The sequence below is a fragment of the Quercus robur genome, chromosome 5 (assembly GCF_932294415.1).
Source record: "Quercus robur chromosome 5, dhQueRobu3.1, whole genome shotgun sequence".
NCBI classification, from domain to species: Eukaryota; Viridiplantae; Streptophyta; class Magnoliopsida; order Fagales; family Fagaceae; genus Quercus; species Quercus robur.
The window spans coordinates 30,275,162-30,293,836 of NC_065538.1; the positions used below are offsets into that span (position 1 = coordinate 30,275,162).

At 32.3% G+C, this 18,675-nt stretch overlaps 1 protein-coding gene across 1 annotated transcript; it reads left to right on the forward strand.

Moving 5' to 3' along the window:
- The first annotated feature begins 9,065 nt into the window (after positions 1-9,065).
- LOC126725755 (topless-related protein 4-like) lies at positions 9,066-12,436 on the forward strand. The gene is made up of 10 exons (XM_050430658.1): positions 9,066-9,230; positions 9,580-9,899; positions 10,001-10,110; positions 10,220-10,289; positions 10,417-10,490; positions 10,687-10,782; positions 10,867-10,962; positions 11,543-11,670; positions 11,789-12,023; positions 12,117-12,436. The coding sequence occupies exons 2-10, from the start codon at positions 9,590-9,592 to the stop codon at positions 12,261-12,263; spliced, it is 1,266 nt and encodes a 421-aa protein (XP_050286615.1). The 5' UTR covers positions 9,066-9,230; positions 9,580-9,589; the 3' UTR covers positions 12,264-12,436.
- The last annotated feature ends 6,239 nt before the right edge of the window (positions 12,437-18,675 follow it).

Here is an 18,675-nt window from a genome sequence, read left to right on the forward strand (position 1 = left end):
TCAACACACCGTAATGGTATGATTTGATCCCAGGCAACAATAGAGAATTTTCCATGGACTAGGCTCATTAATCTTGATAAGATTTTTTCCTCAATTTTGTGTCATTTGCATTTCACTATCAAGAAAACCACGATCTGCACTAGATTTAATTAATGATCTGGAATTGTTAACAGGTTTGAGAATTATTATGATGAAAGTTGTTTTTAACTTCTTGTTGGATCTTTTGATTATTTGACCTATTCCTATTTGAAAGGGAGGAGGTAAAGATCAGAATGGCCAAGACAGAAAAGCAATGTTGCAGAGGTAATCTGGATTCTGGACCAACATCACAAGTCCTGCTCGTGTTCAAATGATCATACAACTAAGCTTCTGATCAATCATTTCTGTAGTAGATCACAATTATTCATGAAGATCTTTTTATGACTGTGGATGTGAAATGCAACTGTATAGAAACCAGATTATGCACAAAAGCAATTCATTAACGATTATCTCAAAGCTGGGCTTATAAATGTGTAATTTTGATGTTACTGTCAAAGACAAACATGCTTCTCTCTCGAAAGGCATGTAGAAATGAGTTATGTTGGTAGGGGACCATCTAGTGCTTGCATTGGATGCATGAGATGTCATAGCCGTAAGTCTGTAATGTGTTGTTTTTGCGTCCCTATAGGATTGTGCAAAGATATAACTCAGATGGTTAATGCTTAATGGAGGGGTCAAAGAAGAGATGAGCAAAAAATTCATTGGTTGAGGTGGTCTTTATTGTGTCAGCCAAAGAAGCAAGGGGGTTTAGGCTTTCGTGAGATGCAAGAGTTTCAACTTGGCCGTGTTGACCAAACAAGGTTGTTGTTTAATTGCACAAGTTTGGCAGGCAAAATATTTCCCTGGCGACAGTTTTTTGAATGCACAGCTCGGGTCCCAACCTTCATTTACTTGGAGAAGTGTCTTATCTGCATGGGAATTGCTCGACTGTTTTGGAGGATTGGTAGTGGCTGTGCTGTTAAAATTTGGATGTACAAGTGGATTCCTTGACCAAGTACATTTTGCGTTGTATCTCCTGTGAAGTTGCTACCCAGTGGTACTAATGTAAGTATTTTAATTGATTCTGACACCAAAATATGGAATGATAGTCTGATACTGACATGGATCCTATGGGTTACTAAAGTGCAAAAATGTAATCAGGATTATGATGACTTTGGCAAGTTGTTTGCGGTGATAAGATTCAGGATATCATTGAGGAGCTTGTGGTGTTTGCAACAAATGCATGGTCAAAGGGAGTATTGTTGTTCATGGAGGTGATTATCAGAAACCAAACTTTGTGCTCCAAATCAACTGGTGGTGGATTTTCAACGTAATCAACATTTTTGGGGTATTGTGGTCAGAATATGTTGATAAGGGAGAGGGTTGTATTGGGTATATTTCCCATTTTATATCCTTCTGCTTTTCCACCCCTTCAACCAAACGATCATAAAAGCCAAATATATTAATAAGATGGTGAGAAAAAATGTGGATTTTCAAACAATTATATGAAAAAATTTGAAGAAGTTAATAAGAACTCAAAGGTTTTCATTTTATGTTAGGCTAAGTGCAAACTACCCCATTAAAGTTTTTCAAATAATTATTTGTTTCCCATCTGACTTCATCAATGACCTGCCAAAATCTGTTGTTGTCAACTTGAATCAGGGTTCTGCCGTCAAAACTATGGATTTTCATCCATTGCAACAAACCTTGCTTATTGGTATAAGCTCTCGCTACTGCCAATACTTTTATATCTTTAATATTTGTTAGTCAAGGGTAGTTTTTTAATCCAAGGATTTGTTCTATTATCTGTTTTATGTTCTACCAAATTCAGCTGGAACAAATATTGGTGGTATCTTAATCTGGTAAGTAGTTAGGAGGGAGAGGCTTGTTTCTCAGAAACTTCACAATGTTTGGGATGTTGGAGCCTGTTCAATGGCCTTGCAGGTTTGACAAATACCTACACAGACTGAAACAGACTTGTATATAAAATTTTGAATTGGAGTATTTCTAGGAAAAATCATTTGGCTAACAATCTCTATGTCACTTGATGATAGGCATCACTGGCCAATGATTATACTGCATCTGTAAACCGTGTGATGTGGAGTCCTAATGGTGCCCTTTTGGGTATATTACTTTGAGGGGATTTATTTATTTTTAAATCATGATTTGTCTTGAAAGTTTAAACTATTAGAAAAGTGTGAATTAAATCATTTGACCATTGTTCTAACACTCTCCCTCACGTGCGAGTACACAATTTCCGTTAAGAAGTATGGCTTAACGTGTGGGATTGATATTCTTGAGAAAAAATTTGCATCTCTGATGATCTTTCCTGCATTCCATTTCAGGCATTGCATATTCCAAACATATTGTGCAGATATATTCCTATCATGGTGGTGATGTTTTACGGAACCGCCTGGAGGTTTGTTTATACATATGTAGTGTATATTCACACACACACATCTTTGTGTCTGTGTGTGTATGTGTGTACACACTTTTATAGTTTTTAGTGATTCTTAAAGTACGATGCTAAGTGCTAACTGGATTTTTTAAGCCCCTTTTGTTTATAATAGTGTATCTGCCATGATTTTTTCTTACAGATGGACACTCATGGTGGTAAGGTTAATGATCTTGTCTTTTCACATCGAAACAGACAACTTTGCAACATAACTTGTAGAGAGGACAAAACTGTTATGGTTAACTTTACTTGGCATATTCTTTCAGTATAATAACGACATTGGACTGCATTTGTGAAAATTCATTTCTGTGCAGGTGTGGAATGCTGTCACTAGTAATAAGCTGCACACTTTTGAAGGGCATAACGCACCAGTTTAGTCAGTGTGCCCTGATAGTAAAGAAAACATGCAAGGTATTCAGTTGTTTTATTTGCACTTTTGCTAGTTGACAGTTTTTCTTTAACTTTTCATGAGAGACATCAAAGGATTGTTTCTCATGCCCCAGCCAGGGTTTTAGCCTCGGGCTATTATTCATGGTTAAGCAGCTTCACCTAAATATTCTGGTGGACTTGTTTTCCACTTAGGCTATGCTTGCAGGGGGCTCATGCATTAATCAGAACAAGGTTTATAAAAAAGTGTTAAGAGGCAATAGATTTCTTCATTGCTTTTGTTTTGTCAAATAAAGATTTCTTCTTTCCAACTGAAGTACTATCCTTGATTTCATTAATAAATCATATGGTTAATATATATTGTATTTTTCTTGGTACTAAAAATGGCACCATTCATCTTTACTTTCTTTCTTACCAATCTGAATTGTTTAAAAAAAAAGGGAAATGTGAAAGCTTAATTGTCATATCCTAAGGATAGGGTCGCCACTGTGGATTTGGTTTATTATTATAGAGGGTGACAGTGGCAGTGAAGTGGGATTCATGGTCTGGGCTGTCCTTTTTACTCATGTAATCCGGTAAACTCCATGGTTTCTGGGGGCACAGCTCTTGCAGTCTCGACTTGTACATCCCTCTTTCCTTCCATCAACAGCACACGCGAATTTATGCTGCTGCTCAGAAATCAGAAAATGGGTTTCAAAAACTTTTGTTTCATAGGGAAAGAACCAAACTGTGAAAAAGAAATAAATAAACTTTTTCTACACGGCTTTTTTAGCTATTTTAAAAATATGCGTACAACTTAGAATGAGGATATTTGAAGAATGGAATGCAATGGGATTTTAATCCCAGTTTTGTGGGTAGTTGGGAATGCTTATAGGGATATGCATTCCATTCTACTGTTTTACAAATGTGAGGAAAATGGTTGAAGAGAATTTCTTTTTTTTCTTTCCTTTGATAGAAGAAATTATCTTCTTCTTGATGGGAAAATTAAGGCTTCGTTAGATGATCGCTTAAGTCGACTACTTAACTGTCCCACATGGGGCTAATCTTGCAAGACAATGGCCTTCAGTGCTGACGGGAAAACGTAGTAATGATGTTTTACTACTGATCTAACTGCTTATTTCTATCAAAATTTCAAAATGATTGAGCAATTGCTCATGTCTCTTTTATTTTGTGCATCGAAGGCTGTTGATATGTGAGACTAGTAAAGAAGGACGATCATACCTTTTGGAATTGAATGAACATCAAGTGACTATCAAGCGTATATATCATGGTCTTTGGAAGTGGTCTATGGGGGTTGTGCCATTTGATACTGAAAGCTCGATAATGCAAATAACTAGAGCTTGATTAGGCCCCCAATTTTAATTATGGCTTAACTAATTTTATGCTTAACACACTTAATGCAGAATATACGTGATTAGCAAATTAATCAATTGAAGCATTCAACAATTGCCTAGATGAACAAATGAGTGCAATACTAAAAGGGGAAGGGCAATGGGTAAAAGAATAGTAAACCCAAGATAACACGGCGATATGTTATCAAAGAGGAAACCGAAGAATTCAGCGAAAAACCTCTCTGTGGCCTTCCAAGCCGAAATAATCCACTAGTGAATAAATTAGAGTACAAGGATACCAAAAAGACTCTCCAAGCCTAATCTACCCAAAGTACTTGAGTCCTCCAAGCTCTTGTTACCAACGGACTTCTTGGAGTCTTGTCCTCACTAGTTATTTGGATCTCGCAATACCGCCTGATTGCACCGCCAAGCCTCACCGGCTTATTTTGGTAAATACCCAATACTTCTCAGCTCTAAAACACTCTTTACACTTTGAATAGATGCGGGTTGTATTTGGGTATAAATCTCCTCTCAAGGTATAACAATGATAGAGGGGAGAAGAAGAGATTGCAAAGATTTTCCTCTTGAGGATGTATAACTTTTTCTAACAAGGTGGGTATTGTAGAAACTTTTTTAGGGTTTTCTTTTGAATAACCTCCTTACAATTTTGTGGATAATGAGAGTATATATAGTATGGGTGAAAGGTATAAAAATCACACTTAGCAATTATAACACTTTTTTGTCATGGAATAAAGCCAACATAAATGTTATGTGAAAAAACATAAATTAATAGATACAATGAAGAGCCAGTTCCTAGCAACCGGTGATGTGTTTAAAATAAAATTTTGGGACATGGACAATAGTTACCTCTTGACAACTATTGCAGTGGATTACAGATAATGCCCATGGAAGCCCTTTTCTAGATGTGCTTGGCAGTATTTTGAAACTCTTATAATTTAACAATCTTTACCTTGAAGATCTTTTAGGCTGCTCCTTGCATTCAATTTAACAAGGAAGGGATACTGCTTGCTGTATCAACAAGTGAGAATGGAATCAAAATGCTTGCAAATGCTGATATTGTACGGCTTTTGCAACTATTGCAAAGGTACTACTTTCTTTTAACTTTTATAGGAACTTCAAATGTGTACATGCTTCTTAATTACATTGTTTATTTTTTAGGGACTGATAATTAGCACCTTTGGTGCTTCCCGTTAAACTACGGGAAGAAGCACTTGATATTAGTCAAAGTCCACAGAAACATTGAAGCTTTTGATTTTCTGAAGAATATTCTTATCAAAATTTTAGAAGAATATTTCAGGAGCTAAAATTCTTATTGACATCTACGCACATGGTTTTTCTTGTGCCTGTCAAACATTTTTTTGGTAGTGTGAGATATTGACGTCTATGTGTATGTTTAGTACAGATTTCTCGATCATATTTTAGTCTCTTTTATGTATAATTGCAGCTGCAGGCGCAGTTTTTGTTGAATTATTAAAAATAAATAATAAAAAAAGAACTCAAACCCTTCACTTAATCGCTCATTCTCTCAAATTTCTATTGAGAAGAAACATAGCTTGGGATTAGAAGTAGCTGGTTGAATGGAAAGGAGAGAGAAGCAAAGAATTGAAAGAGCAGAGACTGCGGAAAGGAGAGAGAGGCAGAGAAATTACACTGACAAGGATGACATTGACATTAACATTGACATTATTAGCAACTACCAGATTGTCTCCTTTGCCATATCCTCTTTTTTCTCCCAATCTGGGACGCCATCGTCACGAGCATTTTGTCAACCTGGCAAAGGCCTCTTTGGACTCTTGTCCCATACGACTCCTCCGATGACATTGGAGAATGTTCAATGACCTTGCAGGTTTGACAAATCTTACACACACTTATATATAAGCATTAAAGTTGGATAATAACAATGTCCTCTAGGAAAACTTATGAGGCTAATAATCTCTATGTAACTTGATGGTAGGTGTCATTGGCAAATGATTATACTGCATTTGTAGACTGTGTGATCTAGAGTTCTAATGGTGCCCTTTTTGGTTTGTTACCTTGAGGGCACCATTAGGACTCAAAAAAAAATTTTGGTTTATCAAAAAATTAATCATTTAAAAATTATTCTAACATTCAACAAATAAAAAATTCTGCAATTTATAACCAGATATAACAAATTTGTGAATAATAATATATTGCATTTTTATTTTCAGCATTTGAGTTTTCTTTTTCAACAATAGGACATTTAGTAAGGCTATTTTACAATTATAAAACAGGGTAGAAAAGGATTATATTCTTGAGAAACAATTTGCATCTCGGATGATCTTTCTTGATTTCCATTCAGGCGTTGCATATTTGAAACATATAGTGTAGATATATTCCTATCATGGTAGTAATGATTTGCATAAACACCTACAGGTTTGTTTATATATGTGTGTATGCGCACGTGTGTTTGTATACTTACATAATTTTTAGTTATTATAAAAACTAGTCGCAAACTCGCACGTTGCGCATGATAATATTATTGTTTTAGTTATTATTTATTAATAGCTGGTTTTTTATTATCTTTTAAGTTAATAAAAACCATACATATACTTTTTCTTAAACCTTTATAGATATATTATTTACTTAATGTGAATGTTTACATATATAAACTCTACATATTCCATTTCTTTATATACGTAAAACCATAGACTACTACTCCGTAATGATAGTGCCTAATTAGTTTTATCATTTTTTATAATGCAATATGTTGAATAAAATAGTATGAGAAGAAAAAAAATGTAAAAAAAAAATATATTACAATAAACACCAAATTAATTATCTCTATTAATTATAATACAATTTTATTTATTTGAATTTAAATGAAATATTATATGTTTAATTTTTTAAAATAAAAAAATAAGCATACATAAATAATTTAATTATATTGAGGATGTGGCTTAGTTTAAATATTGAATAAAATAAGATGAAAAAATATGTAAAAAAAAATATATATATATATATAATAATAATAATAATAATAATAATAATAATAATAATAATAATAAACACCAAATTACCCAAATCATGTTATGTAATAGAATAATATATATTATATTCATATATATTATCTTTAATTTTTTATAATGCAATAGGATAACATTTAACAATCAAAGAGAACAAAAAAAATTAATCACAAAACTAAATTGCATCAATACAAAGTAGAGTTATAATGAACACAAAAATTTATCAACTTAAAGTAGAAATGCCGGAAAAAAAATACTCTAGAAAATATTGAGAGAGAGAGAGAGAGAACCTTTTTGTGAGGGAAGCCTATGCAAAGAATGGATGAGAAAATGACAAATTTATAGTAAGATGATGTGAATATAAAGAGACAGAATAAAGGAAGATGAAGGGAAAGATAAATAGTGATATTAAGGTTGAGGGTAGTGAGGAGATGAGAAGATAAAGGAGTGAAAGATGAAGGGAAATATGAAGAGACAAAATAGAGGAAGATGAAGGGAAAGATGAATAGTGATATTAAGCTTGAGGGTAATAAGGACTGGGGAGATGAAAAGGTAAAAGAAGGAGAAATGTTTGAGAAAGTGTAATTATTAAATAAATAAATAAATAAAAAGTAAACATTAAAAAAAAAAGTATAGGAAAATTGAAAATAAAAAGGATGATAACGTGGATGCTGATATGGCTCAATTGGAGCGTAGCAACGATAAGTGCTATACTTCGGCTTTTAGATATATATTGATAAAGATTAAGGCCCGACCAAATTGTAATGGATTTTGTTTTGTGACCATCAATATATATGGTTATTATTTATCTTTTAGGTAAATTACAAGGAATGACACTCCGGCAAAAAATTAAGCAAATGACACACCCATTCCTTAAGGTTTGAAGGAAATCTACACATTAGTCATTTGATAAATAACAGTAATAAAATATTCTAAATTTTGAAAAGTTTGTGATATGTGCATAGTGCTATAAGAATTGTAGAGGGAAAGTGAAAATTACCAACAATAAATAATAATAATAAGGTAGAAATACGTGGTTGATTAATAATAGTCTTACATTTTCCATTATGGAAGTTCAGATTAGGTTCTTCTACAATAACTCATTTATGAGTAATTCTTAGGTGTCCTTGAAGCATGAAAATGATGCGTCCTTCTCTCATATTCATAGTGAGGTTTACTTATTAAATTCATGATACGGTCTACCATAAATGTGAGAGGGGGGAACATAATTTCTCCATATTCCAGGAATACTTAAAAATTTTCCCTCATTTCTCAAGTCTCAACTACCAAATCTTGCCAAAACAAAAACTTATTACACTTGCGTGTCTCTAGCTTTTTAGGACAGATGACCCAAATTGCTGAGAATGTAGTGGTTTCAACTCAACTATCAATCCAAATTAGGTTAAGGGGGTTTGAATTTAACATGTTGGGTGTAAATGTGTAATTTTTAAAATACATAAAAGTTATCACGTGATTTAAAAAAAAACCACATCATTCACTAAACAAATTTAGGAACCAAAATTTTATTTAGGGTGAAAATAAATTTTTTAAATACATAAAAGTTATCGAGTGGTAAAAAAAGAAAAAAGAAAATACCACATCCTTCACTAATCAAATTTAGAGACTAGTAACATTAAGGAGTTGGCTTAGTGGTTCCTGAGATTTGAATGCTCTTATTTGTCCAAAAAAAAAAAAAAAAAAGGAACCAGCATTCAGTTTAATGTGAAAATAACTGGCTGTATATTCATTAAAAAAAGAGGTAAACTTTAGTCTATATTCTTTACGCCATTTTCAATTTGGTGTAAAAAATATGACCAACTGAAAAGTTTAGGGAAGAAGAAAAAAAAAAAAACTCAAAAGTCAAAAGTCAAAGTCACCGTAGTTGTCCGAGACAGAGAGAACACAAAAATTGGGGTACAGTAGCAGATTAATGTTTGAGTCTGCGACTTTGACCTCCCAGATAGAAAGTTCAAAGGCAGAGCTGATGTGATGACTACCGATTCGATCATCTCTAGTTAATCAAATTCATTTTATGTAAGGCTGCCTCCAATTCCAATTCCATCTGTAGTTAGTTCAGTTTAGTTTAGTCTGCATGATTTAAGGTTGATTTATTATTATTAAACTTGTGCTTTTCTTTGCTTTGCTTCCTCTTTATCTGGATGCTTTTCTTTCTGCCTATTTTTTCTTGCCCATCTCATCTCTACAAGTTTAATTATAGATGTTTGATTTCATTTTCTTTTTTCTCTGCCTCTTGATTTAGAGAATATTATTAATTTTTTTTTAAAAAAGTAATGCTTTCTTTCTAGTTTTAGAGAAGCGGGTTTGAAGTAATTATTAATCATTCCACCATTTCTTTGCAAACTTCTTTCTTTCTTGTAAATAGAGGAGATTGAATGGAGAGGAGAGAGAAGCAGAGAATTGAAAGAGCAGAGAGAGTGAAAAGGAGAGAGAGGCAGAGAAATTACAGTGACTTTTTTGATTCTCTACCGGACTCTCTCCTCATCCACATCCTCTCCTATCTCCCAACTCGAGACTCCATCATCACAAGCACTTTGTCAAGAAGGTGGAGGTATCTCTGGACTCTCATCCCATTCGACTTCTCCAAGTCCAAGGGCCTGCCAACGGCTGTTGTCGTCAACTTGAATCAGGGTTCTGCTGTCAACTCCATGGATTTTCATCCATCCCAACAAACTTTGCTTCTTGGTAAGCTCTTGCTGCTGCTCATACATCTTCAATTTTTGTTCTATGAGGTTGTTTAAGCTAAAATTTCTTCTATTATGTGTTTTATGTTCTATCAAATTCAGCTGGAACAAATATTGGTGATATCACAATTTGGGATGTTGGATGGAGGGAGAGGCTTGTTTCTCAAAGCTTCAATGTTTGGGACGTTGAATCATGTTCAATGGCCTTGCAGGTTTAACAGATATCTACACAAACTTATTTTTAATTTTTTAAGTTGGACAATAACAATTCGCTCTAGGAAAACATATGAGGCTAATAATCTCTATGTCACTTGATGATAGGCATTGTTGGCCAGTGATTATACTGCATCTGTAAACCGTGTGATGTGGAGTCCTGATGGTGCGCTTTTTGGTATGTTACTTTGAGGGGATTTATTTTTTTTATTTTTTATTTTTAAATTACCTTTTATCCCAAAAGTTTAAGATATTATTGAGAAACAATTTGCATCTCTGATGATCTTTCTTGCTTTCCATTTCAGGGGTTGCATATTCGAAACATATAGTGCAAATATATTCCTATCATGGTGGTCATGATTTGCGGAACCACCTGGAGGTTTGTTTATATATATACATATGCATGCTCTTACACACAACTGCGTATTTACATACATACATACATACATACATGTGTGTGTGTGTTCTTACTTAGTTTTTAGTGATTATTGAAATATAATACTTACTGGTTCTTTCTGCCCCTGTTGTTAATAATTGTTTATCTGCCATGATTTTTTTTTTTTTTTTTTTTCCAGATTGACGCTCATGTCGGTAAGGTTAATGATCTTAGCTTTTCACATCCAAACAGACAACTCTGCATCATAACTTGTGGAGAGGACAAGACTATTAAGGTTTAACTTTACTTGGCATATTATTTCATTGTAATAATGAGGCTGGACTGCATTGTGAAAGACTGAAAGTTCATTTCTGTGCAGGTGTGGGATGCTGTCACTGGTAATAGGCAGTACAGGTTTGAAGGGCATGAAGCACCAGTTTACTCCGTGTGCCCTCATCATAAGGAAAACATTCAGGTATTTAGTTGTTTTATTTGCACTTTTTCTAGTTGACATTTGACATCCTTTTTTTTTTTTTTAATGATAAGTAACTTTTCTTCAGAGACTTCCAAGTCTCATGCCTCAACCGGAGTTTTAGGCTCAGGTTATTATTCATTGTTAAGCTTAGCAGCTTTACCTAAATATTTTGGTGAACTTATTATACCCTAAGGCTATGCTTGCAGAGGGGGCTCATGCATTAATCAGAATAAGGTTTTGCAAAAAGAGTTTGAGGCGAAAGATTTCTTTCTTCCCCTTGTTCATTGCCTTTTGTTTTGTCAAATTAACATTTGAGCTTTCTTCTTTCCATCTGAAGTATTATGGTTAATATATATATTGCTATTTTCCTGGTACAAAAAATGGGACTATTCTTTTCCACTTTTTTCCTCGCAACTCTAAATTGCTTTTGGAAAAAAATGGGAAATGTGAATCTTAATTGTCACACCCTAATAATCCATAGGGTTGCCACTTGCCCACAGCCCCCCTCCCCCCAACCCTTTGGCTTCTCCTGCTGTGTGGATCTGGTTTAGATCATTGAAGGTTTTCTTGCTTCCTACAGTTCGTATTTTCAGCAGATATCAATGGGAGAATTAAGGCTTGGTTATATGATAATATGGGTTCAAGAGTTGACTATGATGCTCCAGGCCCATCTTGCATGACAATGGCCTACAGTGCTGATGGGACAAGGTAGTAAGGATGTTTTATTACACATTACTTATCCAACTATTTATTTCCTTAAAATTTTTATTGTGGTTGGGCAATTGCTCAACTCCATATCATGTTTCTTTTATTTTGTGCATCATAGGCTATTCTCATGTGGGACTAGTGAAGGAGGAGAATCATACCTTGCCGAATGGAATGAAAGTGAGGGGGCTATCAAGCATGTATATAATGGTCTTTGGAAACGGTCTGTGGGAGTAGTGCAATTTGATACAATGAAGAACCAGTTCCTAGCTACCGGTGATGAGTTTCAGATAAAATTTTGGGACATGGATGATGTTAACATCTTGACTACTACAGATGCAAAGGGTGGATTACCGGTAATGCCCGTGGAATCCCTTTTCTTGATGTGCTTGGCAGTATTTTGAAGCCCTTCTTATAATTAAACAATCTTTTCCTTGAATATCTTTTAGGCTTCTCCTTGCATTCGATTTAACAAGGAAGGGATACTGCTCGCTGTATCAACAAGAGAGAATGGAATCAAAATACTTGCAAATGCTGATGGTCTACAGCTTTTGCGTTCTATTGGAAATTGTGCAGTTGATAACTCCAGAGGATAGAAGACTTAGTTCATGGTGCTTTTATTGAAGTTATGTTTGATTGTAAAGGTCATGAGGTTGAGGACTCATTTTCAAGTTCATATTAGTTAGCAAATTCTAGATTTTAAGGACTTTATTATGCACTAGGGATTCTTATTATGTTGTGTTAATTATTTTCATGGAATTTGAGACAACGTGTCTGTTAAATTCATTAAATTGAGTGCTTAAATTCAGGTTCTCATACCAGGTGGGGCATTTAAGGCAATGTTGCATCAGTTTGGCCACATTAAGTCTTCATTTGCAAGTGATTGGCCGGGTGTGAGCAACAACTTAAACACTACAGTGCCTTGATTTCTGGGTGTCAGGATTCTGTGTAGTAAATTAGATCTCTGGTAAAAGGAACTTAAAAATTTCATGCCTTGTTGACTATTCTATGGGCAACAGAATACAAATTGCAAGTATATTTGCAATGGATAGGGCATTCGTATGGAAATTGATAATGATGGAAGGCAAAAAATGGATACAATTTTGATAGAGTTGATGGAGGATGACATAGGTAAGAAATTGAAGAAAAAGGTTATGGATTGGAAAAAAAACAAATTGGTTGAAGAATCCAGTGGTCCACGTGGTTCATCATCCCTCAACTTTTTAAATGAACTGTTTTTATCAAAAGGCAGTGTATGTTAGGCAAGGAAACTTGATGTGGGTTGTTACTATTATTGCTCCATGACTCCACCATATAGAAAGATCATCAAACAGAGTATATCTTATCTATGTTTGACTTGACAATGCATTAAAATGAAATTTAATAGGAATAGGTGATAAAAATAATTAAAGAAATAAAATTTGAGGCACATTCTTCTATTTCTTTACAGAAATTCTCATGAATTTGGGTTTTCAGAAAGGATTAATGAGAAAAATTGGGGAAAAAATGGTGAAGTAGAGATCATTGTCTAGAATTTTCAATGACTGAAACTTCTAAGTATTAGGATGAAGATCAATACTATTATGGGGAAAAAAAATTAAAAAAATAATGATTGTGCTAGTGAAAGAATCCACATAATTTGCAAGCTAACTAACCATTTGCTACCTGGACAGGAAAAAGAAATTCTCTAAAGCAGCTGATGGCTCCAAACATGACACAATGTAATGAAAGAATTAAAGTATAGATTTTTTGATACCATATTCAAGAACACAAAAGGTTAGTACTATCACGAAAGCTTCAACGGACAACCCCAGCTGTCAGTATTACAGACTCACAAAATAGTTTCTTCGTCAACATTTGCTTTTGCAGCAGAAGCCACAGCCTCTTCCTCCTCCTCCTCCTCCTCCTCCTCCTCATGAGGAGATTCTACCCTTTCAGCACCCAGTTTACCATAATCGTCAGCAGCCTCTCGTGTCTTTCCATCTCTCTCTCCAAAGAGGGTGATAGGTTCACCAAGCTTGCGAAGAAGACGAGTCCGGATAGTCACTTCTTAAGTAATAGTAGGCACACCTAGAGCTTTAACACAGCTTCATTATAAAGCTCTCTTTACTTTGTTGATGAAACTGTGTTGCTTGAGGAACAATTAAAATAATGATAGATAACCTAGGAGTAGGCACCTAGTGGCTAGTGTTGTAAAAGTAAATTCAAAAACCAAGAATGATTGTGAAAATATATTGGGCTTGAGAAAGATGGTGTAAGAAAATTTCACTACCAAATTAGAGAATACAAATAGAGTAGTATTAAGAAATTGGTACAAAAGGCATTTTCAAATCCATTCATATTACAACAGATCTAAAGCATTGTCAAATCTGTTCTCAAATTCATTTACATTAACTGTCAAATCTGTTTCCATTAATATCTCTGGCAGTTGAGCTTTTGCCTAATGGAGAATGAATTGAATAGAACGAAAATAGTACAACCATAACTTACCAGTATAGACGACAGTATTCAGGCTACCATGAGTTTAATCTAATTGAATTAGGGGAATTAGAAAAAAAAAATGTGGATTTGAATAGGGTTGCTTGTTTTAATGATAAAGAAGTGTAACAACATGAGTGAGATCTCCATATTTCAATGTCTAGATTTGTCCAACTAATAGCAAATGAATTTTATTGACTAGAGATTACAGCTATTCCTAACAATGAACTTGACCACAAAGTTGGTACTTTTCTAGCCTTGAATTGAAACATAAAGTAGGTATATATAATACACAAATTAAAAACCAGAAAAAAAAAATAATAAATAAAATTTGTTTTCAATTCAATGTTGTTTAGGAGCTCATAACTATTTTTTGAAGAAATATGAGAGTTTTTATATTCGTTAGGAATTGGGGATGAACATTCATCATCTACACCGAATTTATTGTTAATCAGACTTAGCTTCTTATGTGAATTGAAAAATTACAAAATTTATGAGTCTAAAGAAACTGACAACTATGAAAAAGTAAGGGAGTTGTTGATTACTTTAAAAAATAGTATGACTTCCTAAGGTAATTCCTATCAAGATAAGAAGAAATCGAAGAGTAGTGAAGCTTGCAAAGAAGACATGAGCAACTTTGTTTCAGAACAAGAAGGAAAATGACTATAGCTTTTCTTTACCTGCACTAAAAACTTATTGGTGTATATTTATTATAAAAAATTCTCTTTAAAAGTGTTATCTTCAAAAAGAATGCCACTCTAGTTGGGGAGAACGTATTTGTTGGTGTCTTAGCTAAATAAAAAACAATCAGACACCATGCGTTAAAATTCTATCATATCTATATATTTATTAAAAAAATAATATTTAAAAGTGTAATCCTCACTAAAAAGGTTGCTCTAGTTGAGAAGAAGGTATTTACTATCAAATGATACTATTAAAAAGTATCATTGCAATACAAACAAGAAGAAAAAGTTGATTCCTATAAAAATAAAAAACCAAAAAATAAGAAGAAATTGATATTAACAAAAAGAAGAAAATCCTAGATTACTATATATTAAATAAGAGTTTCAATTTGATTTAAATGAAGATGAGTTTTATTTTAAGAATCTTATCCCTGTCTAAATGTCTTTCCCAATCCTAAAATTTCTCACAACTCCATAATTAACATTTAAAAAAATAAAAAAAGATGTTGATATGAATAAAAAGAAGACGACGTTTTGTTTTGTTTTTTTTTTTTTTTTTGAGTAAACAGTAATACTTATTAGAATAGTAATATCTATTAGAACACACACGAAAATAGTAATATTAGTGTTTTAAATTGAGTTTATAATACATTACATAATAAGATTACAACTACAAAAGGGCCTAACCTTTATAGTTTTAGACTAGAGTTATAAACAGCGGACACTAGACATACACAATCAATGTGGGATAATTATTTAAAACATTGGTGAAATTAATTATTTAATTATCCTCTTTATTTAAAAAAAAAAAAAAAAAAAAAAACTAGTGAAATTTGGTGCAACCATGACTTTTAAGTCTCAACTTTTAGTATATGTATATGATTTGCCCCAACACCAGCACTTTGATTCTGATTTCCTTTTTTTTTTCTTTTTTTAAGAACCGATTTGCTAGATTTTTTATTCTTATATTTTCACTTAACATATTTCATTTCTATTTTTGATATTTGTAAGGGATACTTACATAAGTTTTTATCGGAATTGACTTCTCATTTGATTAGGGTAACAATGTTAAGTGATTAAGCTATTGATTTATCAAAACTAATTAATTATTTTGTAACACAAACAATTAATTTTAATAATTAAAATCACTAGATTATTTTATAAGTTTGATCTTATGCATGCATGTTTATCCTCATTTTTGATAACCAATGAAAAGTAATTTTTTTTAATCTATTAAGATCACTTATTTATGAGGATGATCAAAATTAATTGACTTTTATGTGATATCTTATGTACGTTTTAAGTTCTTCTTCAATTGATGAGAAGTAATTTTGTGGAAACCTCATTTCCTTTTTTCTTGTGTGTATGTTTATTTCTTAAAATCTAGGTTAAAAATTAAAAAAAAAAAAAAAAAAAAAAAAAAAAAAAAAAAAACGTTGTATATGCTTAAGGTGAAACTTCTAAATTTTGAAATGACAAAATCTCCTATCAAGGCCCAATTTAATGTGATTTTTGCCATAATGAGAAATGATTTTTCCTCCTTTGAACACGTGAAATGATAATTTTACTCCTATTTGTAGTTTTAATTTGAAATTTGGAGTTTTCAAAAGCTGGGAAATTGAGCTTCTACACTCTACATTGCTAGGTCTTTATAGGTTAACTCAAAGATTTGCTTCGAGAGTAACATTCAAATTTTAAAACTTTAGGGTATAAAATTCAAAAGTCTCCAAGTTGTAGGATGTAGTTTGGGCTTCTAAGTTTTTTTTTTTTTAACTATATAGGTTTTATTAAATTTTTTCCCTAAAAAAAAAAAACCTTTATTTTGGCATTTTAAAAAATGACACTATTTATTTATTTAAAAAAATTCAATCCGGCCCCATTGATATTGTACAAAAATTTCAAAAAAAAAAAAAAAGGCAAGTTTTCTATATAACTAGTATTATGCCCATGCGATGCACGACTTAATAAAAGATTTATATATAAATTTTAAAATATATATATATATATATATATTGATAATATAATTAAATTTAATAACAAATAAAATAATAAAAATATTTTAAAGATTATGGCAAGTTTTAAATTTCTGAAAGCTTTTAGTAGTAAACGGGTCGGGCTTTACATAGTTTTGGTCATAAACTTATACCATGAATAATTTTATTGAGAAACACTTATACATAGTTTTGGACATAACTTTTACTTATTAAAATAACAATTAAGGTTCCCATCAAAAAAAAAAAAAAAAAAAAAAAACAATTAAGGTGATGTAGAGTGAGGAACAACAAATAATAATTATAACATACTAGCATAATAACATTTTTTTTATATTTAATTATAATGAAACGCTTGCATCTCAAAGTGTCAAATTAATATCAATACTATACATGCTAAGATGTTTATGTTAATTAATGTAAATAAGCATAAAATTAATATTAATATCTAACACCCTACTATTGCATGAATTATGATTAAAATTGTCCTAATATTCATAAAATTAATATCAATATCTAACACCCTACTATTGCATGAATTATGATTAAAATTGTCCTAATATTTTTACTTTAACCCCAAGTAATCATCTAGAATTTACAAATTAAAACTATCCAAATTTATAAAATTAAAAAAAAAATTTGAAAGCAAAATTCACAATAACACACACATAAATATATAGACACAAAAAAACTCTAAATTCAATAATTACAAACAATATTAATTTCTAAACATAAAAATAAATAAATAAATAAATAAAATATCTGGAATTAGAGTTAAAGTAAATATACTCGCATGAAAATTGAATTAACTTTGATAGCAAGGGGGAGGCAATGAAGTCTTGGAGATTTCACATCACCTTAAATATCAATTGTTTTTACATCACCCTTTTTGTATTTAATCAATTTTCTGTCTCCATTCTTTGTGGAGTGATGTTCATTATCATGGTTTTGGATGCTCAAATCTTGGTCTTGTGGCTACTTGTGGGATCTACACATATTGAAAAACAGATCTTTCAAAAAGTGAATAAGATTTTTGTTAAAATTAATCTATTAGTTTTTATGAAAGATATATAATCGATTCTAAAGACCATAATAAGCATATAAATTAGATCAAAGTTAACAAAAATAAGTAAACAAAAGGCAACTTGCACACAAAACATATTCAATTTGATGAAAAAAAAAATAAAGAAGGGAATTTTATGAAAAAAACAAAAAGAAGGCAAATATATTTATGCAAGTTTCATAGGTAAGGTAAGTATGAGAAGGAAATGTTGGAGCATTTTAATATTAAATAATTAAATGAGTAAATGTTATAATATAAATGTAAAGATGTGGGAGTGAATATGGTAGATGAAGAGTTGTGAAAATATTTAATCCCACATTGAAAATGAGAGAGACTTTTTTATTCTTTTTAATTGTGGTGATTAATGGGCTAACATGAATTGTCTTAGATATTGGGCTAGATACGTGCGCAAGGGGGAGGCTACTTAAGTCTTCTCAAAGTCTCCTACATCCTCACTGACAAGAATCCGTGAAAAGTTCCTACCGATGAGATGAGTGAGGAAGAATATATTCTCCATCAAGAAAAAACTAGATAAGTATACAAAAGATGAATATAATTGTCGCTCTTATCTATTGAATTGTCTTGCCGATCATTTCTATGATTATTATGATACAACTTATAATTCTGCTAAGAAAATTTGGTAAGTTTTACAAAGCAGGTATGATACCGAGGAGGCAGGTTCAAAGAAGTATGCTGCTAGTAGATTTTTCTGTTACCAAATGGTGAATGGAAAATCGGTGGTGGATCAAGCACAAGACTTCCAAATGATTGTGGCAGAATTGAGATCCGAAGG